This window comes from Carcharhinus amblyrhynchos, chromosome 2 (genome assembly GCF_965287045.1).
Source record: "Carcharhinus amblyrhynchos chromosome 2, sCarAmb.v2.hapA, whole genome shotgun sequence".
NCBI lineage: Eukaryota > Metazoa > Chordata > Chondrichthyes > Carcharhiniformes > Carcharhinidae > Carcharhinus > Carcharhinus amblyrhynchos.
The window spans coordinates 33,449,580-33,474,529 of record NC_137325.1 but is presented as its reverse complement, the minus strand read 5'-3'; the positions used below and the strand labels follow the sequence as shown (position 1 = coordinate 33,474,529).

Sequence of the window (24,950 nt, the reverse complement as noted above, 5' to 3'; positions counted from 1 at the left end):
AGAAATTCTTAACAGATTTGTTAAACATGACTTCTCTTTCAAAACTCCATGTGGACCTGACTTAATTGTACTATAATTTTCCAAGTGCTTTGTTTCCATGTCCTTAATGATTCTAGATTCTGGAGTTTTGCCTACTGCTGATGTTGGTCTGACATAGTTCCTCTTTTTCTCTCCTCCTCCTTTATTAAGTAATTGTATCTCTGAATATATGCTATTTTACAATCCTTTGGAACTGTTCTGGAATCTAAGGAATCCTGGAAGATCAAACCATTGCATCCAATATCTCTACAGCTATATCTTTTAAAACTGTAGGATGCAGGTTGACAGGGCAAGATGATTTACCGCTACTTAATTCCATTACTTCCTGTAGTACTATTCCTTTACTTATACTGATGTCTTTAATTTGCTCATTCCCTTAGTTTCCTAGTATTTCCGAGATTTGTTTTTTGCATTTTTGACAATGAAGGAAGATACAAAACATTTGTTTAATATCTCTGCCATTTTCTTATTTCCCATTTTGCCTGTCTCTAACTTTAATGGGCCCATATTCACTTTCACTAACGTGGCCCTTTTTACATGCTTATAGAAATATTCTCATTCTGTTTTTATGCCTCCTAATAGCTATAATAGCTCATAAAGTCGACTGGAAAGGAACAATGTTTATTGAAAATTATAAAGTAAAACCGCAATCCTGTGGTGCACATACATAAGTCCTGTCTGGGGCGATTGGTCTGCAGAACTGTTCTGAAGTCTACCTTATCAAGGGCTCGGGTAACAAGTTCCACCTGGGTAGGCGATTACCTGTTACCATGGGAACCTGTATTCCACAAGTCCACAGGGAGGTCAATTAAGGATTCTCCATGGAGTTCCTGGGAATTATCACATACACTAATATTTTTCTGGTTAACTACTTTTGTGGGCTTCTTGTGTCTTAAAGTACTGTATATTTATTGCAAATTATGTATTAAATTCTGGCCATTGTTTGTCTATCATTATATCTTTTACAGTAGTTTTGTAGTTTACCTTAGCCCGTTTGCCCCTCGTTTGGATTTAAGATCCTAAATTCAATATAAAATTATCATAACATAGCTACTTTTTCTGAGAAGCTGCTTTACTACAAGATTGTTAATTAAACTATTCTCATTGCACAATATAGACTCAAAATTGCCTGTTCCTTAGATGGTGCCTTGACATACTGATCTAGAAAACCATCTTGTATCCATTCCATGAACCCAATCTTCACATTATTACTGTAAACCTAGTTTCTCCAGTCTGTATGAAGTTTAAAGGCCTCCATGATTACTCACATTACCCTTATTATGGGGATCTTGAACTTTCCGATTTAAAATTTTCTGGTCTCTCTCAATACTGTTAAGTCTATAAAACCTGGCAATCTTTTCTGCCCATTGCTGTCTTTTAACTTCACCCAAACTTCTTGATCCTCTGAGATAAGATCCTATCTTTGAACTCTCTTTATCCCATCCTGAATCATCATCCCTTTAATGACTTTTAGATCAAGGCTATTCATTTCTATCTGTGTCATTCATCTAATTGGATGCAAAAGATTCACGCATTTGGATACAATAAGGGCAATTCTCTTGAAAAAAAATTCTAAGTGTTAAATTTTTCCTTAAATCACGCTAGTTTTTTTTCAGTGGGAGTTTCAAAATGAATCTCTCCCACACTGTGCACTGCAGTGTGCCTCAGCGTGAATCACGTTGAAAATCAATGGAAAGGGCCTACTCCCACTGGAGAGGCTCACAGTATAGCATTGAGTGGGCCACTGCACATCCGTCGATCTGGCAGTGACCCCCCACCCAACTCCAACTCCCTGATCAGTGGCGTCTCTCCCTCTGTCACTCAGCCCAAATACAGAGTGGTAGCAAGATCCCCCCCATCTCCACCAGATCACCACTCCCAAATGCACTGCCCCCTTCTCACTGTCTGCCATCAGACACCCCCTGGACATTGGCACTTTGCCCCTTGGGTAGTGGCCTCTGGCTGGCACTGCCAAGGTAGTGATGCTCCCTCACCTCCATCCTCCCTGATATCCAACCCTCTGGAGGTAGGTGACCTCCCTTCACTCCAACAAGGTTGAGCCATCAGCTCCTCGCAAGTGGAGAGCTATATTAAATCCTGCTGGAGTGAAGCACTCCTGGGAGGGGAGGGGGGAGAGGGGGAGGGGGGCACCAACGGCCCCAGATGGGATTTAAATTGCACGTAAATTAGAATTTGCATGAATTGTTAAGCTCCAAGCCAATTTCTGGCGTGGAAATGATGGTGCCAGAAATCCGGCTGCTGAGGAAACGCGGAGGCTGTAACGCCTAGCGGAGAGCCCACAAAACAGCCTCGGCTCAAGCCTCCCAGTCCATTGCACTGCTTTTGTAGTGCAGCGGGATGTGACAATCGCCCCCAATGCCTTTAATTTTGATTTTTTTTCCCCAATTTTCCCTGAAATCACTGTAGCCACAAATATCCCATTTATTATCTTTATTATTTTCACTGTCCCTTCCTGATGCACTCTGCTTACTTTTGGAATCATAGAAGGAGGTCATTTGGCCCATCAAGCTTGCACCGACAACAATCCCACCCAGGCCCTATCCCCACACACATTTGCCCTATACTAAGGGGTAATTCAGCATGGCCAGTCAGCCTAACCTGCCCATCTTTGGACTGTGGGAGGAAACCGGAGCACACCAAAGGAAATCCACACAGACGCAAGGAGAACACGCAAACTCCCCACCAACAGTGACCCAAGGCCTGAATAGAACCCGGCTCCCTGGCACTGAGAGGCAACAGTGCTAACTACTGTGCCATCATGCCACCCCAAAATACCACTCTGCTCTAGACATTTCTGCTTTTGAATTTACTAAATACTCTCATTCCCCTTTTCATTGGTTAAAGCCCTGGTTATTTTCAGTGCCAACCTAATTTAAATGAAGCCCCTCCCAATGGAGCTGCTCTTCTGTTACCCCATACTGGCACCAGTGACCATGTAGCAAAACCCTGGTCTCCAACACCACTCATTCAGCTACACACTTGACCATCTAATCTCTCTATCCCTCTTCAAATTGACAAATGGCTCAGTTAACAGGCCGAAGATTATTAATTTTGACATTCTGCTTTTTAACATTGATCCAAGCTCTCCAAACTCTCAAAACAAAATATCATTCCGAGTTCTCCTTACCTTGTTTGATACCGACATGGATTATGGCAAGGGGATCCTTCCCCTCCCTCTCCAACTTCAAGTTCTTCTCCAGCTGTGAGGAGATGTCTTTAACCTTGGTATCAGACAGACAACATAAGCTTCAGAACTCCCAATTAGAGCTTCAGAGAACAGTGTCTTCCCCTGACTGTATAGTGCCTTCATCTCCACCACATTCCTTTTCATTCTATCTATTTGAATGGTCGCCTGCACCTTGGTGTTAAGGTCAGTCCTCAGTTAGGATGGTATGTGGCTTGGAGGAGAGCTTGCATCTGTTGCCCTTGTCCTTCTGGGTGATAGAGGTTGCAGGTTTGGACAGAGCCTTGATGAGTTGCTGCAGCATGTCTAGTAGATTGCACACGCTGCTGCCATAGTACTGATTTGTTAATTAAAGTTCACTTTTCTGTTGATGTTTAATTACTCATTTTATGATAGATTGATTGCTAATAGGGCATTGCTATTGGTGGTGATTGTTCACTGTTCCTCTTAAATATTTGGGAATCCCAATGTTCCATTTTTTGTGTAGAGATGGAATTTGACCTGGATAAGGCTCTAGAGGAGATCCCAGTCCATTTCGATGAGTCAGCTCCTGCTTTAAGTATTTATAGCAAGCAAGAAAGGTCATCACGGCCCAGCAGTATGATGACCGAACTACCCTCAGAAGAGGTAAAGAAACTGGAACACTATACAAAATCTAGACCCAAGAGGAACAAAAAGTTACCACCAAGCAAGACAGCTGTAAGTCTTTTGTGCTCAATATATGTTTGCTTAATTCTATTCCACTGTATCTTCTATTTTATTTCTTGTTTATTCAATCTATAAAGGTTAGTACCATACTAGTTGTGTCTAGTGTCTACACAGTGCAACTATTTTCATGTGATCATTAACAAGAATGTATATTAGCAATATTTTTATTAACTGAGAAATAATTCAGTATGATTCAATATTCTTTATAACTAGCGAAAGCAATTTTAACTGTACAGAATGAGACCTTCCATTGACATGTGGTAGTAGCATCTGTAAAGAATTGGCTTATTCTCTGTACCTTGTAGAAATGTATCATAATTCATCTTCATCAGTAGCTACCTTTTAGATTTAAAGATTTCTATTTTTGTTAATGCTGTGAGACAAGTAAGCTGGAGTTTCCACTGACCTTAAAAAACCATCTAACTTAATGGGTGCCAGAAAACCCAATTTCTCATCCAGAATGTAAGAAAAAGATTCTTGGCAAATGCTATTTTAAGTACCACTTGAATAGTATCATCAGATGGTTTACTGGAACAAGAATTTCATACCTCACTTTCATCAAAACTTGCATTTATATAATGCTTTTCATGGCTACTTTTAATCTTGAAGCACTTTACAGTCAATTAAGTGCTTTTGAAGAGTATTGAATACTGAAATGCAGGAACCCCCAGCAGCCAAATTGCACTCAGCAAGCTCCCTCAAATACCGTTGTGATAATCTTTTATGATGTTGGTTGAGGTATAATAGTTGGCTAACACACAAGGGATGACTCGCTGCACTTCTTTGAATAGTGACATGAGATCAGTTACATCCACCTGCGAGGGCAAATGGGCCTTCAGTTTAACATCGCATTCAAGAAGTGACACCTCAGTGGCACTCATTACTTCACTGAAGTGTCAGCCTTGATTTTTCTGTTTAGAATCATAGAATCGCTGCAGTGTAGAAGGAGGTCGTTTGGCCCATTGAGTCTGCACCAATCATAATCCCAGCCATGCCCTATTCCTGTAACCCCACATATTTACCCTGCTAATCCCCCTGACACTAGGGTCAATTTAACACGGCCAATCAATCTGACCTGCACAGCTTTGGACTGTGGGAGGGAACCAGAGCGCCCGGAGGAAACCCACACAGACACGGGGAGAATGTGCAAACACTGCACAGACAGCGTCCTGAGGTCGGAATTGACTCCGGGTCCGTGGCACTGTGAGGCAGCAGTGCTAACCACTGTGCCACCATGCCGCCCTAGACTTCTGCAGTTCATCTTTTTTGTACCAAGCTCTTTCGGGGATGCAAACAATAGTCACCCTTGGTGTGTTACTCATAACGCTCAGGGTTAGCCCAGGACCTATAGTCTAGTGCTCTTCCTCTCTCTCTCTCCATGTGCATATATGGAGAAAGAAATATTGTAACAAAGACAGGCTTTCTTCAGTAACTAACCATCCCTGCATTTCAGAAGTTTGCTATTCTAATTGAGAAATAGTTTACAGAGGGCAGGATTTCCCCCTCCCCCACGGCATGTTCCTCAGCAGCAGGAGGTAGCTTGCCAGTCTGTTGGCTGGCGGCTGGATCTTCCAGGCCCGTCACTGTCAATGGAATTTCCCATTGAATCCACCACATGCCGCCAGGAAATCCACAGCGGAGCTGCTGCACCATCAGCAGGATTGAAAGATCCTGCCGGCAGGAAAATCTGGCCCCAGCATGTCAGGATTAATATTATCACTCATGAAAGTGGGAAGTTCTGGCTTCCTCGTAATCTGTTACCCAAATTGCACAGTCCCTCTGGCACCAATTGGAATCCATCACCTGCTGCTGACAGTAAGTTTAGAATCTGCCCATCCAGTTAAAAAGGGCTATTTGTTAGTCAGCTAATTGGAACTTGATTCTTGAGATAAATGCCCGACTGATTGAAATCTCTGATTTTTTTTTTTGTGATAAGCTCATTATGTTTCCATCCAGAACTGCAGCCTTCTCTGATAACAAAATGCACATTTGTGAGCTTTACATTTCAATTGCAGATGTGCCTTATGTTCTTTGGCACCCCCATAATGCAAGCAATTAGAACTTATTCATCACTTACCACAAAGCTGTATCTGACTTTCATTTATCTCATGAGCTAGAGATACTGGAATCATAAATGTAAGTTCTCACTTGCAGTGCAACAGCCACATTGGCCAGTATGTAAAGTACTACTCTGACGCTGTCTGCAAGATAGCCACTGCAAGGCATGCACTCACCAGCCCTTCCATGCTGAATGCACAATAATGGACAAAGGCAAGAAGTACTTGGATCATCATAGTTTTCCCCTGGCAAATTTGTGCTGCTTTGGGCCTCGCATCTATGTGCAGGCTTAATAAATGATTAAGACTTTGATAAATTGCCATTCATTTAGTCTTCTGGGACGATTGCTTAATCTACAGATGCGAAGCTTCACACTCTGCCCTTCAGTTACCTGTCACGTGATGAAGCTTGAAGTTGTTTGTTTTCTCTATTTCTAAATATTACGTTACTGTCCTTTGGTCAGAGGGTGAAACTGTGGTTCAGTACTAAAACCTTGCAATGTGATGTGTTTGTCAAAATCATCTGATCCATGCTCACAGATTGGTGTGAATCTTTGACAAAGATTATTCCAGATGGAATACAGAGTTGTAATTTGTGCAGAGAAATTGAACCATATTCTAAGAGCAGGAAAGGATGTATCACATATCTGCAATATGTAATCAGTGTTCTTCTTAAATAATACCTTTTTTTCCTAGGACAGTTACATCCCTCTGAGGTGGCTTGATTTACACTTAGTGGAGCAATCGACTCACATTATCATTTATAGGTTCCTTATGACATAGTGCTTACTCAGTGATGGAGTCCTGTTCAGCAACTTTGTCCAAGAACTGACTAAACACGTCCCTGGACAGCTGCTGGGTTTACAGATGTCTGACCCTGAGCCTTCTGAATGCAGGCTGAATTTTTGCAACTGGATTCATGTAAACAGAAGTGGCTTCCATATGGTTTATATTTCTGAACTAAAAATAAAACGATAATTTTCTCTGTCAGCTTTCCGCAGCAGAATCCCAGGAAGGTGAACAGAATGGCCTTATGAGTAGAATTGATGAGGGAGTGGATGAATTTTTTACCAAGAAGGTAACACGAATGGATTCAAAGTAAGTTTTTATGTTTGTTACGGAAATTGATACAAGACCAATCAGAGTTGATAGTAATGAATTCAAACGTAAACTGAATTAATGTGAACAATTGCCACACTTTTATTCCCAATTATACAATTACAAGTTGTAAACCTGATCGAAGAAACATGTACGAATCACTCCGTTCCAATAGAAGGTGTTAGATTACAACCTCAAGTGACTTATGTTTCTTGACCTGATCTGCAGAATATTTCTCGATCAGGCTGCTTTTTCCAAAAATTTGGCAGCTTGGCCACAGCTGGCCACAACACATGCAACACAAGTCAAATTTTAATTGGTCTCACAAGTTATTAACGTAAGCCAATATAGAATGATATTAGTCCTCAAAATGAGAGACAGAATGCCAATTCTGATACACGCGCGACTAACACATGCCCACCCCTGCACACTTCCCCACCTCCACGTGCACCCCTGTGCGTGTACTCATACACATCCACACACATTCTGCCCTGCCACCCCCCACACACACACACCCCATCTGCCACACACGTGCACATGCGCGCACACACACACACTCTGCACCCCCCCCCCCCCACATACACTCTCCACCCTCCCACACATACACTCTCCACCCTGCCCCACAGATACATACTCTGCCCCATCCCCATGTGCGTGCGCACGTACACATATATACGCGCGCACACACATACATATATATATACACACACACACACACTCCGCCCCACCCACACACACACCGTCCCACCCACCCACACTCCGGCCCACTCTGCCCACACACCCACACACACACATATATACGCTCTGTCCCACTCCACATACACACTCACACACACACTCACTCCACCACCACCCAGGCTCTGCCTTCTTGGCAGAACTGGCTTGACAAGTGGCAGTATGTGGATTTATTAAAAAATTATTTCACAGGACAGGGGTGTTGTTAGCTGGGCAAGGCATGTGAAAGGTTACCCAGATTGTAGGACAGATGCTGTTGCAATTAATCAAAGCCCACCCCACCTCTCCCGCCCCCCCCTACGCACACGCACGCACGCACACACACACACACACACACACAGACACTCTCTCTCTCTCTCTCCGCCCCACTGCCCACCCCTACACATACATACATACACCCACACATCCACACACACCCCACCCCACCCCACCACCACCAGGTCCAACAATGATACCTGCAAAATTGCACTTTTCTCTTTTTGGTTACCCAAAGATAAAGAAGTTGAAGGCCGCGATGTAGCAGCACTCTAGTCATGAGTGCACATTCCATAACAGCCACTAATTCTTGCAAGAGGCCCAAAATGGGACTTGTGCCAGTGAGGTCTCAGTTTGGTATCTTCCCCATCCCCCTGCAATGCCTTAAGTGCAGGCCTTATTTGCATATATTATAATGAATTACCATACTTAATGCCGCTATTTCCACCCTTGCCGTATCATCCCATCCATCCGGTGTGACATCAGGAAACCACTACTGGCTTTTAAAAACCAAAGCCAAGTGTGATGACCACACTGTGGGCACCCTTGGTGATGAGGACATGGTCGGACAGTGTCCTGGCACAGACAGGGACGGGCCCTCTGGGGTGCCCCGGTGTCTGTGAAATGGGGGAGATGATGCCTTTGAGACGGATGCCCCAGTGCTTGTTCGGCAGGGGCGGGATGCCCCAATGCTTGTGGGATGGTCCTCCAGAGTGACACTCCAGACCACATCCCCAGATTCTCTGTGCACTGGAGTGAAAACTTGTGCGTCCGGAGATATACACATCAGAACCTGATACTCTGCCAGATTTTGGGAAAATTCCGGCCCATGTTCCTATCTGTTGATCCTGGTTGCCATTCAGTGCATGACTCCAACATCTGCAATAAACTGGAGTAAAACATGCTGATGTAAATTTATCTTCCTTTCTTAAGGATTCCGATATGATGATCGTAAGATTGCATCGCCTTATTTCCAAAATATTGTATTAAAGTTTCACCTGTTACAGGAAATAATGCTGAAGTTCTCCCAGGATCCTGTAGCCTCTTCCCTGGAAAGGAAATATTTTTAAATATAGACCTCTGGCCTTTCTCCAAATGATAGTTACATAATTTTTCCTTCATTGGCTTCTGATCAAAAGCATCTTGATTTTAAAATCCTCACCCTTCTCTATCTCGGTAATCTCCTTCAAGATTCAATAATCTCCTCTAATTCTGGCCTCTTGTGCTTCCTCAATTTTATTCATTCCACCATTGGTGGCTACACCTTTAGTTGTCTAGGTCCCAAGCTCTGGAATATTCTTCCCACCTCTCTGCCCCTCTATCTCGCTTTGCTCTTTTAAGACACTACTTAAAACCAAACATTTGGCCATGTGATCTCATATCTTCTTATGTGCCTCAGTGTCATTAATTTGATTTATGATGCTCCTGTGAAGTGCTGTGGGACTTTTTTTTAAATTTATTTATGGGACATGGGCATTGTTGGCTGGCCAGCCTTTATTGCCCACCCCTATTTGCCCTCGAGAAGGTGCCTTCTTGAATCGCTGCAATCCAGTTCTGTGAATCGATCCACAATGCTGTTAGGGAGGGAATTCTTGGATTTTGATCCAGTGACTGCTTTGTTAATAGCACTGTAAAAATATTAGTTATTCGTTTGTTTAGTTATGAAACTTAACATTGACTCATTGGTTTAAAAAAAACTGAGACTGTAGAATTTCACTTAGATTGGCCTTTATCTGATTGGTTCAACAAAAAAACTCCAACTTTCCTTGGCTAGTGCCCAATGTGTAAACAATATAAGTACTCTGCAAGGCAGCTACTTGGAATAGCTTTCATGCTTTTACCAAACATTTGGAGGAGAGTTTTCAGTGGTTGGGAATGGTGTCAAGGGCAGCGAATTGAGGAGGAGTCCAACAGTATTTCCCAGCTCAATTGTCCCCTGCCTCCCACCACCCTATTATTAATAATACATCAACATATAGTTAGGCGGCCTCCCTGCTGTATCATTTCCCCCCCCCCCCCCCCCCCCCCCATATTTGATTTGATTTGATTTATTATTGTCACGTGTATTAACATACAGTGAAAAGTATTGTTTCTTGGTGCTATACAGACAAAGCATACAGTTCATAGAGAAGGAGACAAGCGAGTGCAGAATTTAGTATTACAGTTATAGCTAGGGTGTGGAGAAAAATCAACTTGATGCGAGTTAGGTCCATTCAAACGTCTGATGGCAGCAGGGAAGAAGCTGTTCTTGAGTTGGTTGTACATGACCTCAGACTTTCGTATCTTTTTCCCGATGGAAGAAGGTGGAAGAGAGAATGTCCGGGGTGCATGGGGTCCTTAATTCTGGCGGGTGCTTTGCCAAGACAGTGGGAGGTATAGGCAGAGTCAATGGATGGGAGGCTGGTTTGCATGATAGATTGGGCTACATTCAGAACCTTTTATAGTTTCTTGTCATCTTGGGCAGAGCAGGACCCATACCAAGCTGTGATACAACCAGAAAGAATGCTTTCTATGGTGCATCTGTAAAAGTTGGTGAGAGTCGTAGCTGATGTGCCAAATTTCCTTAGTGTTCTGAAAAAGTAGAGGCACTGGTGGGCTTTCTTAACTATAGTGGCGGCGTAGGGGGACGAGGACAGGTTGTTAGTGATCTGGACACCTAAAAACTTGAAGTTCTGGACCGTTGCTACTTTGTCCCCATTGATGTAGATAGAGGCATGTTCTCCACTACGCTTCCTGAAGTCAATGACAATCTCCTTCGTTTTGTTAACATTGAGGGAGAGGTTATTGTCATTGCAGTTCAGCAGATTCTGAATCCCATTTCTATACTCTGTCTCGTCATTGTCTTTCCTAACAGCAACCACGCACCCCCACTCCCCCCCAACCACCACCATAACCCCAAATATCTGGAGTAACTGAAAATTGCATTTTCCCCAGTAATTCATGGCTAGCATCAGAAGAATATTACAACCCAAATAAGGGTAACGGAGGACCAATATGTTGAGACTGTGCAATCTTCCATGATGAAATTACAGCATATTTCTGAGGTTTTATCAATGTAAACTCATTCCAGGATGTGAAAGATACAATTTGACAGATGAGGAAAATGTTGACCCAAATTGATAAATTTGTTCTTTGGTACCATCTCGCCCCCACCCCCGTGCTGATAGTTATAGTTTCTAAAATGAATACACATCATCAAGATGACAATATAAAATAACTCTGAATTCTTCATATAGTGCACTTCACCCAATTGTTGATACATCTAGAAGTACTCAAAAATATTACCCTCTCACCTCTCAAAGCTACCATTATCAATTTTACAAATAATACAGCCTGCATACTGTTGTTCTGGTCCATTAAATTGGAATTAGAGTAGGCCAGTATTTGATTTTCCTGTAAAGTTGTATATTTTAAGTGCCATAGGCTATAATGTTGAAGAATTTAAAATAAGTGTATTGTGGAACGACTCAACACATTACATTGACTCCTAAACCAACCAAAACAAGCTGGCTTGCTCAGAAGTTTTTGCATTACTTTTCCTCCCAATCTAAGTCATTAAATGCATTCCACAGATTAACAGGGTTGTAGAAGATCTGCTTCTAGTTGCCAGTCCAGTGGCTAGAAGATGGGCAGATGAACAAAGATTCACACCTATGTCTTAACACACACAGCACTACTTATTGATACATCAGTGACTTGGATCAGCAGATCACCTAGTTGATCTTTTTTCTAGATTCTGTGTGCCTGAAAAAAAGACTACAAATTATCTTTTGAAATTTCATGTTGTAGGAGACTGTCACTAAGGAGCTCAGATTCCCTGGATTCCGGTGAACCAGATGACAAAAAGAGGAAGGACTCCAAAAAAACTAGTTTCCTAAATTTAATTAAATCGCGGTCCAGCAAATCTGAACGGCCGCAGACGGTAGTTGTTCCAGAAGAGCCATCATCACCCAAGGGAATTATGAAGAGTCCAGCCACAGACCTAACTAAGAGGGAATCAAAGCAGATGGAACAAAATGGCAGCACAGAACACTTGGAGGAGCACAAAACACCCGATTCTGTGGATTCTGTGTTTGAGGACCCAGGGAAGGCAGAGAAGTTGGACAGCAAAAGCAGCCCACAAGGTGGCCGTTGGTATGGGGTCCAAGTAATGGGCAGCGGACTCCTGGCAGAGTTTAAAGCTAAACAAGAGAAACGGGCGGCTGTGCAAAAGGTAATCAGGAATGTATCTCATAATTTCTAATTAGTCATGAGGTAATATTGTTCTCCACTCTTTAGATACTTACAATCGTTTTAATAAGTCTGTAACTTGCTGAGGCCAAAGTTATGTGCCTGTTGCCAGCAATTTAATTGAAATCTATATTAATTTCCAGTTGCAAAATAAGCTGTGTAAGTATCCTCCATGCAAAAATTACATTAGATAATGCAAACCTGTCCTTGTCCCATGCAATTTTGGCAGTAAATTATTTACAACACTCTATTTATCTCAGGTATTCATGACTAACAGAGATTGTTGACTTTATAACTACAAATGAATCGACTCCCAGTGATTTAGAAGAACAAATCACTAAGGGCAGTGAATAAAATGCACTTTTAGCAACTCTTTATTTAAAAACTGGGCTATTTCCTTCTGCTTTGCAAGAGTTCCACACCTGATTAAATTATTTATGCTACCACCATATATATATATCTGGCTTTCTTCTCATTGGGGAGTTTCTGTCAAGACGGTTGTTAATTTAAAATCCTCTTGTGTGGCAACAGAAGAGATTGAGAAAATTGTATTTAATAAGAGAGTTGTTGGTGTGTGAAATGCTTTGCCTCAGGAATAGCTGAGGCACTGTACCTTTGAAGCAAAAAGTAGATCAAGCTTTGGAACAAATGAAGATGCAGGGAGGCAGGCAGCATGGCACTGGGATTTGTTCTGGATTGCTCTAGCAAAAAGACTGACACAATCCATCAAATACCTTTCTTTTCAGTGCTGTAACCACCTGGACTCCTGAGTTCTGGAAGAATGTAGATGTAAAGGTTAATTCATGTTTTGTGTGAGCTTTTGTTATTGCATGCATCAGGATCAACAACAGAAAGATGGGGGTCAGTAAACACAACAAATTACTTGTATCTCTGGTAGCTAGTTAATATATGAAAATGAGGAACTTGTTCCTTGATCATTTGACTTCCACGTACAAATATTTGAGCCTCAAATGTCAAGAAATCAACTGGGATTTTAGAATGGTTTTAAACACTCCAGCTAATTTACTTGACATTCAAACACAACAGTTTACCAGATAATGTAACTATACCAACTTATTCTGGACTGTGCACCTGGGGATCTAAAGGTAGTTAGATCACTGACCTTAGACAGTGAGATTCTTCTTGTGATCACTGCAAGTCTGGGTATTTTTTACATCTTTTTCCAAATCTGTTGCAGGCCATAGATTTTTTTTTTCTTAATTTCTCACAGTTCAGCAGCCGCTTTATTCCTTTTTTTTAAAACTTATACTGTCAGCAGAATGTGTGACTGTCCTTGAACAACCTAGCAGGCTCCTGTCTGACTACCATATATCTTTTCCCAGGGCAGCTTAAGCAATAAAGAAGTTGGTATTGCTTTTCAATTATAGCCCAAAGATCTTTGTTCAATTGGTGTTTTGTTCCAATCAATCATGGGTAGATTGATGATCCTAAATTAGTGTACTTGTATTTTTGTTGCAGTTATATTGGCTACGCATGAATTATTCTTCCTTTGCTGTCCACGTTTTAACCTATTATGCTCTTTTATCTTCCAATTACCTTTCCTATTCAGAATTTCAAGCCAGAACTTTCATTCCTGACATGCAGTCCCTAATAGTTTCCATTCCATTGGGCATATTTGACTCTACTGAGGAGATACCTAAAGATCCATAACAAAAATCCTCAAATCTTTCAAACTGTTTTAATTGGCGTGTGATCTGTTGAGTCATTGAACCTCTATCAATTTGCAAATATCTTAATTTAGCACTTTTACAGATTTCATGTTTACTTTTGGATCTTCTCACTGGTTCAGTCTCTCGCATAAGTAGATCTAGCATCCTTTACAATCAGAAGTTTTGTCCAATAGTATAGTCCAAGAGACTGTATCAAAGAACTGTGGGTGCAATTCTCCCAAGAGAATTCTCAGTGTCGAATTCACCTGAAAACTCGAGTAACTCATGCTGGTTTCTTTCAATGGGTGTTCAGAGACGAATCTCCCACACTCTGGGCCCTATTTTACAATAAACGGGCGTGAAAACGTACTAAAGTCGGGTGTGAGACCATTAACGCGATCCACACCCGCGTCCGTGCAGATGGCCACTTCACTGAAACCCAGGAATGGCAGCGATTCGATTCACACCTGAAACAGGCACAACAGCGATTTAAATGCATGTGCCTGTATTTCAATTGAATTAATGAACTGCCCGCCCAACTTTATCGGCATTTTCCCCTTTACCGCCACGTTCGCTGATCCAGAATCCCGCCAAAATGAACCTGCTGAATAAAAGTCTGAATCGGGCACTCCAGCTGCTGAAGAGTGAGTTCAGAGCTTCCAACGGCTCTCTGACTCAAATCAGTAGTGGAGGGAGGGGAGGGAGGCAGGTCAGATCATTCTCTGGTTGGGGGAGGGGTGGGGAGTGAAGCCACATTGTTGTCTGGTTGGGAGGGGGGAAGGAGGAGGAGGAGACGGGTCAGATGTATCTCTGGTGGGGGTAGGGGGATGGAGGCCTGATTGTTGTCTGGTTTGGGGTGGGGGGCAGTGAAGGGCGATCGTTGTCTGGTGGTGCCGAGGAGGCCCAGTCATTGTCTGGGGGGGGGGGGGGGGGGGGGGGAAAGGGCGGGCGTCCAATCGTCTGGTGCTGGGGGGGGTGGCCCAATTGTTGTCTGGTGGTGGGGGGAGGGAGGGTCGATCGTGGTCTGGAGGGGGGGGTTGCTGATTGTTGTCTCGGGGGCAGGGGTAGGACTGATCATTGTCTGGTGAGGAGGCGGGTCAGATGTTCCCCGGGAGAAGTGAGGCCAGTTCATTCTCGAGGTGGATGGGGAAATGAGTGAGGCTAGATCGTTCTCTGAAGGGGAAGTGTTGGGGGGAGCAGGTAAGATGTATCTCTAGTGGGGGTGGGAGGCCCCATTGCTCACTGGTGGAGGGCAGATGGATCTCTGGTGGGATGGGGTGGGGTGTGGGGGGGGGGGGGTGGGATGGTGGAGAGCAGGAAAGGTCTGCTGCCACTCTGCAAGCAATCGATGGGGGTAGGAAGGAGCCAGGGGTTGCGATCGGTCTGGGTAGCAGGGAGGTTGGTGGATAAGGGGACAGTGGTGTATGTGTGCACCATCGCTCCCACATTTCACCCTCGGGCCGCTTTCTGCAGCCCAGGAGCGATCCAACACGGGTGCGCTTTTTCAAATTTTTTTTCCAACTGCGCATGCACAGTTCAGAGCTCCAATCGTTTCGGCCACGCTAAGCCCCGCCCACAGCGCAAATAGGACCTGCAATTTTTTTTCAGGCTGAGCGCATATGGGGGCGCCTGAAAGCAGATTTCTAAGTCGGACCTGAAGTAAGCCTAGATTCAGCACTTAGAACGAAAATGGTAAAATCAGGCCTTCTGTATTCTGCAGAGGCCACCAAAATGCATATTATTTAATTTCAGTGGGCTGGAGAAGCTAAAATCAGCTCACTGAGCAGGCCTCTGTCAGTGCCAAGATCGGCGCATGCACAGTGGCCCTGCACTGATGACTTCCCGATTGCTGGCCAGCTCAATCGCTGGCCCCCCCCCCCAAACATTCCTTAGTCCAGCCCAGATGCCTCCCCCCCTCCCTGTCCACCCCAATCTCCAACACCCCTCCAACAGTCCCAATTTCCCCCCACCCCCAAGCAGTCTGATGGACAATGCCAAGGGGCATAAGGTGGCACTTGCCAGGGTGCCAATGCCCAGGGGACACTCTCCCTCCTGCCTCTGGGGGGCCCTTGATTGCACCCCCCAACTTCACTCTAGCTGGGTTGGGTCTTCAGCCCCAGACCTGCTAATCACATTCACATTGTATTAAAATGACCATGTTAATGGTCTTTGTGCCTCCCTGCCGATTTCCAGCACAAAGCAGATGCTGCTGGAAATTGGGAGATGCTAGCGGGGTATGAACGCCATGGCACCCCACCCAGTTTGAATGGGCAGCACAGGGGTACATTGGTTAGCACTGCTCCCTCACAGTGCCAGGAATCTGTGTTTGATTCCCAACTTGGATCACCGTCTACGCAGAACACCTTTTCCCCATGTCTGCATGGGTTTCCTCCAGAAGCTCCAATTTCCTCCCACAGTCCAAAAGGCAGGCTGGTTAGATGCTTTGGCCATGCTCAGTGTACCTGAACAGGTGCCGGAATATGGCGGCTAGTAGATTTTCACAGTAACATCATTGCAGTGTTAAACCTACTTTGTGACAATAATAAATAAAATAAATCGGCCATCGCAACAATCTTCCAGCACGCTACACTAAGAAGTTGGTGCAGTGGGATGGGAGAATTGCAGCCTATGTATGTGAACTGGATACTATAATCTTACAATGTGCGCTTGGGCTTTCAGACCTCTTCTGTCAAATGAAATTTTTGTGAGACACAGCCTGATGGGATTCATTTCATAGAAACGTACATAGAAAATAGAAGAGTAGGCCATTCAGCCCTTCAAGCCTGCTCCTCCATTCATTATGATCACAGCTGATCATCAAATCCAATGCCCTAATCCCATTTTCTCCCTTATCCCTTAATCCCTTTAGCTTCAAGAGCTCTGTCTAATTTCTTCTTGAAATCACACAACATTTTGGCCTCAACTACTTTCTGTAAGCTCCCTATTTTACCATCAGTGAGTACACAGCATAACATTATAGTATGTTTCACCTTACTTCAATTGAATTATATTTCTTGGAGCACAACTTGCCAAACTGCTCTGATAAACAAGCTAAGCAATTTGTCTGCTCAGTACCCTGATTTTGATCATAAGATTTGGATAATAGATTTATTTTCCTTCCCAGACCTTATCAAGCTGACTGTGGAACATGGGTGTTTTTCTGTTGTTTCCGAGTTGGCCAGGAAGCTAGGGAAATAACCATCATTTGCCTCCCAGCTCTTTCTGTCTGCTGATTGACCAGTATTGTTGGAGATTAAACTTGCTACTGACTTCATTCCCCCTCCGAGGGAATACCTAGAGGCTATCTCCTCTTTCCAGAGTAATTCTGTATTTTACTATTTCTCTAAGTGAATTACCTGTTATATTATCCATAGTCAATTGATGAGAAGAGACAATAACAATTGCATTAGTAGAGAATTGATATAAATTCACTCTGTACAGCCATCTAGAGTCATGATGTGGATGTGCCGGTGTTGGACTGGTATAAACACAGTAAAAAGTCTGACAACACCAGGTTTTAGTCCAACCGATTTACTTGATAGTAAACTCACAAGCTTTCGAGGTTTCCCTCTTTGTCAGGTGAATGGAGAGTTCTGGCCTCGGACAGAGCATACAAAGCACAGACAGTTTAGAGATTACTGATTAGAATGCGAATCTTTACACCTAACCTGCTGTTCAAGTCCTAAAGTGGCTGACAATGTGTGTGGAAGGAGCACTGATCACAGGTTAAAGAGATGTGTATTGTCTCCAGACAGCACAGTGAGTGAGATTTTGCAAACCCAGGCAAGTCACGGGGGTTACAGATAGTGTGACGTGAACCCAAGATCCCTGTTGAGACCACACACATAGCCAAGACTACATAGTTCCACACTACATAGCCAAGTTGGCTACATAGCCAAGTTCCACACACATGAGGATGGTCTCAACAGGGATCTTGGGTTCATGTCACACTATCTGTAACCCCCGTGACTTGCCTGGGTTTGCAAAACCTCACTCACTGTGCTGTCTGGAGACAATACACATCTCTTTAACCTGTGATCAGTGCTCCTTCCACACACATTGTCAGCCACTTTAGGACTTGAACAGCAGGTTAGGTGTAAAGATTCGCATTCTAATCAGTAATCTCTAAACTGTCTGTGCTTTATATGCTCCGTCCGAGGTCAGAACTCTCCATTCACCTGACGAAGAGGGAAACCTCGAAAGCTGGTGAGTTTACTATCAAATAAATCGGTTGGACTAAAACCTGGTGTTGTCAGACTTTTTACAGCCATCTAGAGGCCAGACTCTTTAAATGCATTACAACAGCAGAATAATATTGACAGTGTAGTTTGCAATTGTACTTGTTGACACAAGTAACAGGACTAAACGTTATAGTAGCAAGGAGAAAAGTATTTGGGCAGATAGTGCATGAGCTACAGAAGATATTTGATAAACTTTTGATATGAACTTTTTCTATGCAAGTGCTATAACAATTTGTATATGCTTTTGTTAGTGCTGAATGAGAAGGAAATGTTTTGCCATGTGAAATGCGTGTATCTTAAGTTGAGATTCATTTTACCCAAAATATTTTTTCTGTATCTGCTGATACTGCCTGCTTTGCATTTTTAGCATTTTCTGATCTTTGGCAGGTTTCAAGACATGGCATTGTTTTTAACCCTTGGCTATTCAAGTACTGTAAATTTTGAAATGAAAGACATTCAGGACAGGCACTTGTGCCACTTTGAATCAGCTTTGTTAAGCATAAGATCTCTGGATATATTGGGATAGAGTTTCCACTTTTGGACTCTATCAGAAAATTGTACCCAGGATGTGTTTGAAATCATGTTGTGATTTCAAGTTTGTGCTAAAATTAATTGGCGTAACAGCCTCACCGATGAAGGTTCTCACCAGCGAGGATCATGTATAGTCACCACCAATGGGAATTTGACGTGGTGGCCTTGCCGGTGGGACTGGAGGCCATTGAGGCACCACCACCACCACCACCACACCCCCCCCCCCCCCCACCACCACCACCACCACCACCACCACCACCACCACCACCACCACCACCACCACCCTGGGAGGTTGGGGGAGGGGGCAGTACCCTTGTACAGTTTCAGCCTGTGATCCTGGCATTGCCAGCTTTGCATTGCCCACTGAGTACCCTTGCACTGCCCACTGAGCAGTACCCAGGAGCAGGGCCTGAGGGATTATGAGGGGAGCTGTGCACTCTGCAATCGGGGGTTGGCTAAGGCTGTGATCATCCAGGCCATAGGCAGGAGTTGGGGGGGTGAGGTTCAACCAGCTGTGTGGGGTTCAATGGTCTCCAGTCCCACAAATCATAAGAATCCTCTGTTTATGGGAGGTTCTTTTCTTTTCCATTAAGAAGTATTCCTTGATGTATTCAAACATGATAACCTGATGCAGTCTTATTAACGCAGCCAAAAATTCATTGGTGTACATAGTCAGTTTCTTAGAACATTAAATACTTTTTGATATGAGAAATGTTTTAAAACATGCCCATGAGTGTTTGTCGCCCAAAGAAAATGAACACAATTTGAAACGCTTCCCTGAACTGGAAGAATTTTACGATTTCAACCTGAGGGCATAACCAGTTTTGAGGACAGGACTCAATTCTGGCCAGCTGTGTCTTGAACCAGTGTAAAACATTGCAAAAACACAAACATAAAGAGCAAACCTTACTTATGTTTAAAATTCCCCAGTCATTTACTTTGAATTTGCCTGATTCTGATTGGTTATGGTGCTAAAATTAGCAGTAACAGAAACCCATTTTCTAAAAGATGGTGCAGGAATAATGATACCTACAAGCTACAGATCAGATGCTTTGGTCAGATAGCTATCCGCTAGATATTTATGTCTTAGTGCATTAATTGGAGACATCAGACTTGTGTGAAATGTGAATTGTTATTCAATTAAGCTTCTGCCAAGATAGAGCTGTCTTTGATGCTAAGAAATTGCCCTGCTGACTTCAAAATCCATTTAGAGTAATAGTTTTCATTAATTATGGAGGACACTTTTTCATCTTCCTTTGTACCAGCTAGAATATGCAAAAGAGGTATAAATTTAGATTGGCAATCATTGCTCTTCAGTTTTCACTTTACTTTGTTCTTATACCGATTAGGAGTTTATTGAGGACTTCATGGGATTGGTTTGTAAATAAAAATTTATGTTGTTGACTCATGGTCCAGCTTCTTATGGAAGAGAATTGCTAACAGTTTGTGCTGTGCTTTGGTAGTAAATGGTAAGGAGTTCTGAGAAATACTGAATTTGGCCCTAATTTCTCATTTGCCCTTTTACCTGTATAATCTTTATAAAAGCCTGATTTTTTTTTTTCAATTTCAGTCTGATCTATGTTGTCTGTTGATGTGATTTTTTTTATGCAGTCTGTGGTGGCAATCTTACCCAAACAATTCTAAATGCCGAACAAGCAGGAAAATGGGAGAGAATTGCACCCATGTTTTTCAGTGAGCTTTCCAACACAATCATATGGCACTTAGTGCAAAACAAGAGGCAAAGTGTGATTCACGCTAGCAGGGGGAGTGACTGGAGTCTATTTTCACAGGAATGTTGGCTGCTCAGACTGGAGGGCATTATCACACATGCACAGATTTCTCTATTCTGTGCAACAGAACACTGAGATCTCTCTGGCTTCCCAGCCCCTTGGATATCACCCCCACACAACCTCCCACTCTACGCCAGCCTATTACTGGCCCAAAATCTGCCCGGGCTGATCGACAATGACCCCCCCCCCCCCCCCCCCCACCCCTGCCTACGGCCTGGATGATCACAGCCTTAGCCAACCCCCGATTGCAGAGTGCACAGCTCCCCTTACAATCCCCCAGGTCCTGCTGCTGGGCACTGCCCAGTGGGCAGTGCAAGGCTGGCAATGCCAGGATCACAGGCTGAAGCCTGCCAGCCCCCCCCCCAGCCCCCAACTTCCCGGGGGCCTCAGTGGCCTCCAGTCCCACCGGCAACGCCACCACGTCAAATCCCCATTGGTGGTGACTGTACATGATCCTCGCCGGTGAGAACCTTCATCAGTAAGGCTGTTAAAATAAGTATGATTCAGTCTTGATCTCACTAATTATATTTAAGTTAAAATTTCAATACTAAAATCAGCCTTGCTTTCCTACATGCAAGGCTGATCACGCTGTTAATCCATGGCTAGTAAGATAGCATGAAGTGAGAAATCAGGTACCAACCTGGTTTTTCTGCTCTGTTGCGATCTTACTGGCTCATCCCACCATCAACCAGAGGGATGAGCTGGTAAGCTCGCCCCCTGTGTCTTTTCCATTGTGTATCCCACCGAACAGCAGAATCATTACTCACCCGGTGTCACATTATACCAGTTACTTTGTGCAATGGGTCAAGTGTAAGCTGACCTTAGCATTGTGTGTAAGATTTCTTAAGATAGACACCACAGCTTACGATAACATTTTAAGGTTTAAAAAGCAGCTGTTTGAATCACGGCAGAAGTTCATTTTAAAATGTAACTTGATTTCTAATAATAATCCGAAAGCTATTTTTTTCCTGTCAATCCAAAGAACAGCGTGTCTGTTACTAAGGAACTGGATTAATGGTTTGATTTGTAGAATGTCTTCAATTTTTCTGTTGTCTCCTCAGAAACTTGAAAATGAAGCTGGAAACAAGGAGCTAAATGAAAATGTGCCAAATGCAGCAGACCGTCCAGACGAAACTAGCAGAGGTGAGCACGAGTCTGACATACCAATGCCGTGAGGAAGTGTATGTTGGCCTTTAATACCTACATAAGATAGCTGCACTTTGACTTTATTTACATGCCTGTATTTAATGTTAATATTTTCCTTCAGGTTTGTATTAGAAATTGCTGTGTCTGCCTTTTTAATTCTTGCACATTACATCCTGAACAAACATGGATAGATGGGTGTTAATTTTCCAAATCCTGCTAATTCTGTGCTTTATCTTGAGAAGAAATGGACAATCAAGCCATTGTGAATGAGATTGTTGTTACCAACGAGGCCAATGTGTAGTATAAGGTTGAAATTATGACAAAAACAAATGTTAAAGCACGTACATTGGATTCACAAGCCAGACCACTTGTATTCAGGAAGAGGATTGAGGAAATTACTGTTACAATTAGAACTGAAGATGCAGATTTAGAGATAAAATCTACTGTCAATTTCTGACAGCAGAGCATTGAAGGCCATAGAAGGACCAGTAATGAGGAGAAGGTGAACATTAATGTAGCTCCAGCATAGAATATTTATCTTACAGAGGTACAGCAAATTAGACAAATTTCCAATTGATTTGTCACCCACTCTTCATGAATCAGTCAAATCCAGTTGGAGTCACGCAATTGGTGCAGTTTAATTGTGAGCAAATTCAATCAGAATGTGGAGTATATCCATTAACAGGAACAAAAGGTAATGCAGCCATGCTCCCAGTCAAGGCTGCAGTCCACTCAAATGCAGAATTATTTGAATCAAGGAGCACGTACAAAATTGCAAAACTTACCTTAACCCTGCAAAGTGTACAGATGTATGGGAAGTGAAGTATGTTAACTTGGTTCTTATTCAATCAGTTACTTGCAACCATTGGATATGGAGCAATGCTGGACATCTCTTGTTGATTTTGCTTTGTTTCTGACTTTGGTTCTTATTGCAGCCAAATTGTTCTATAAACAATTAGAACTCATTAAGGTCTTGAAAAAAATAAGGTCCTGTTATGTCAGAGATTTACTAAAATCAGACCCAAACAATTAGTGGATTGAAAATTGATATATCAAAAGAACATAAGAACATAAGAAATAGGAGCAGGGGTAGGCCATCTAGCCCTTCGAGCCTGCCCCGCCATTCAATAAGATCATGGCTGATCTGTCGTGGCTCAGTTCCACATTCCCGCCCTCTCCCCATAACCCTTAATCCCCTCTCTTATCAAAAACCCATCGACCCGCGTCTTAAAAATATTTAGCGAGGTAGACTCCACCACTTCAACGGGCAGAGAATTCCAGAGATTCACCACCCTTTGAATGAAGAAGTTCTTCCTCAACTCCGTTCTAAACCGCCCCCCCCCCCCCCCCCCCTTTATCTTGAGGCTGTGCCCCCTAGTCCTACTGTCCTTTCTGAGCGGGAAGAGTCTCTCCACCTCTATCCTATCCATCCCATTCATCATCTTATATGTCTCAATGAGATCTCCCCTCATTCTTCTAAACTCTAACGAGTACAAGCCTAGTTTATTCAGCCTCTCCTCATAGCATAAATTTGCCATCTTAAATGAACTTTCTCTACGAAGCCTCAGAACTCCTCTAGCAAAGAGTTCAGCAAGAGTCGTTAATCCCTATATCACCATTCCATATTACAAGAAGTGATTTTGTTCATACTTTGCAGCTTCAGTCTCACCATTTCCTTGCCCATGACTATGCTTTTGTTATTCATTTGTTTCTATGTGAAAATCAGAAAAATTGACTATATGTTGTGGATTAGAGTCGCTAGCAATCTGTACCTTTTGATGTGTTGAAAGTACTCTCCTACAACGTGATTAAACAGCACTTTCAATCCAGTAGAGAAAGAAGATGCTTAACTGGCTTCTGATTTTATACAGTTTTACCTTGCATACTGACTCATGCCTATACTGTGTTGCTAAACGTATGTCATTACCTCAGACAGAAAGATACCAATGATAATAAGGCACATAAACATAATGGCCCAATTTTGCTACAATATAATGGTGAAGCCATCATCATTCACTGCTATTATAGGGTAAATCTGACAGCAACTCCTGGGGTTCACACATGCATAGTTAAGCGTGGAAATCTGAGAGTCCCTACCCAGATTAACCTGATCTTTCACAGGGTGTGCCATTGCAGTCCTTGTCAATCGACATGACGCTGAAATACTGTAATAGCATGAATTTTAAATTACTTACCCACTAAATACACACAAAAGATATAGGTCAGAGTAGGTGCATTTTAGGGAGAATTGAGCTTTTAATGGTGCAATAAGTGACATTTACTGCCGAACACCAAGTCTGACCCTGAAAAATGAATTTTGTAAGTGTGGAGACTCAGTCCCTCGGAACAATATTAATGCTGCAGATTTTTTATAAGGCTTCTTAAATTCCTCCTCTTCGTCTCTTATATTTTGCTCCATTAGTCCAATCTGCATTTCTTGTATTATCTTGTATCAAGATCTAAGTATAATATTTATTTCCTGCTGTTTTATTAAGTTCTAGGTTTGTAGTCTGAGTGTGATCTTATCTACTGTTCATGTCCCGCTGCAGCGAGGTCAGGAATTTGGCACCCAGCCAGATCCCATCGGTGTGAATGATGGTAACATTCCCACTTCTGTGTCTCTGATGTATCCTAAAACATGGTGTTCAGAGTCGCAGAAGCAGTGTTTATGAAAACCCTTGCTCTTAGATGCTAAATATCTGACCTATTGCTGAGTATTTCAACCTCTGGGCAACATTTGAGTATGGTGCTCTTATTTAGAGCAAATCATTGTTTCTTGGACCAGAAAAGGCACATATTATTTAAGATACTGGCATTATTCCAGACAATCCATATCCTGTGTTTTTAAAAGAACATACATTTTCCAGTATATATTTCCTTTTAATTTAACTTCAGTGCTTTCTAAGTTACATTATTTTCCATAATTTTTGTTTCATTATGGTAGCCAAGGGCCAGCAAACCCAAAAAGGAGATCCCAGCTTGACTTCACCGGAGAAGCTTACAAAACCTGAACCAAAGATTGAAACAATGAAACCGAAAAGTTCGTCCTCCACTCCTACCAGTCCAAAAACACCCCCTCAAGCTCTCAAGCCGAGCAATGTGGGACGACCCAGTATTCCTCAAAAGCCCAGGCCCAGCTGGAGTACAGGTAAGTGGAAGTTGTATCACTAATTGTTGAACTAAAGATTTGGGGATCCATAGAGAAGATTTTAGGGGAACATATTAATAAACCTATGGTTGTTCAT

General features: G+C 42.9%; 1 protein-coding gene across 2 annotated transcripts in view; it reads left to right on the top strand.

Annotated features, from left to right (window-relative positions):
- Positions 1 to 24,950, top strand: part of carmil1 (capping protein regulator and myosin 1 linker 1) — a 395,677-nt gene that overhangs the window by 352,840 nt on the left and 17,887 nt on the right. For both annotated transcript variants that reach the window (XM_080204317.1, XM_080204310.1), the window contains exons 31-35: positions 3,732 to 3,943; positions 7,001 to 7,107; positions 11,887 to 12,310; positions 21,621 to 21,702; positions 24,650 to 24,853. In XM_080204317.1, the coding sequence (XP_080060443.1) occupies positions 3,732 to 3,943; positions 7,001 to 7,107; positions 11,887 to 12,310; positions 21,621 to 21,702; positions 24,650 to 24,853 (1,029 nt within the window). The remainder of the gene's footprint in view (positions 1 to 3,731; positions 3,944 to 7,000; positions 7,108 to 11,886; positions 12,311 to 21,620; positions 21,703 to 24,649; positions 24,854 to 24,950) is intronic.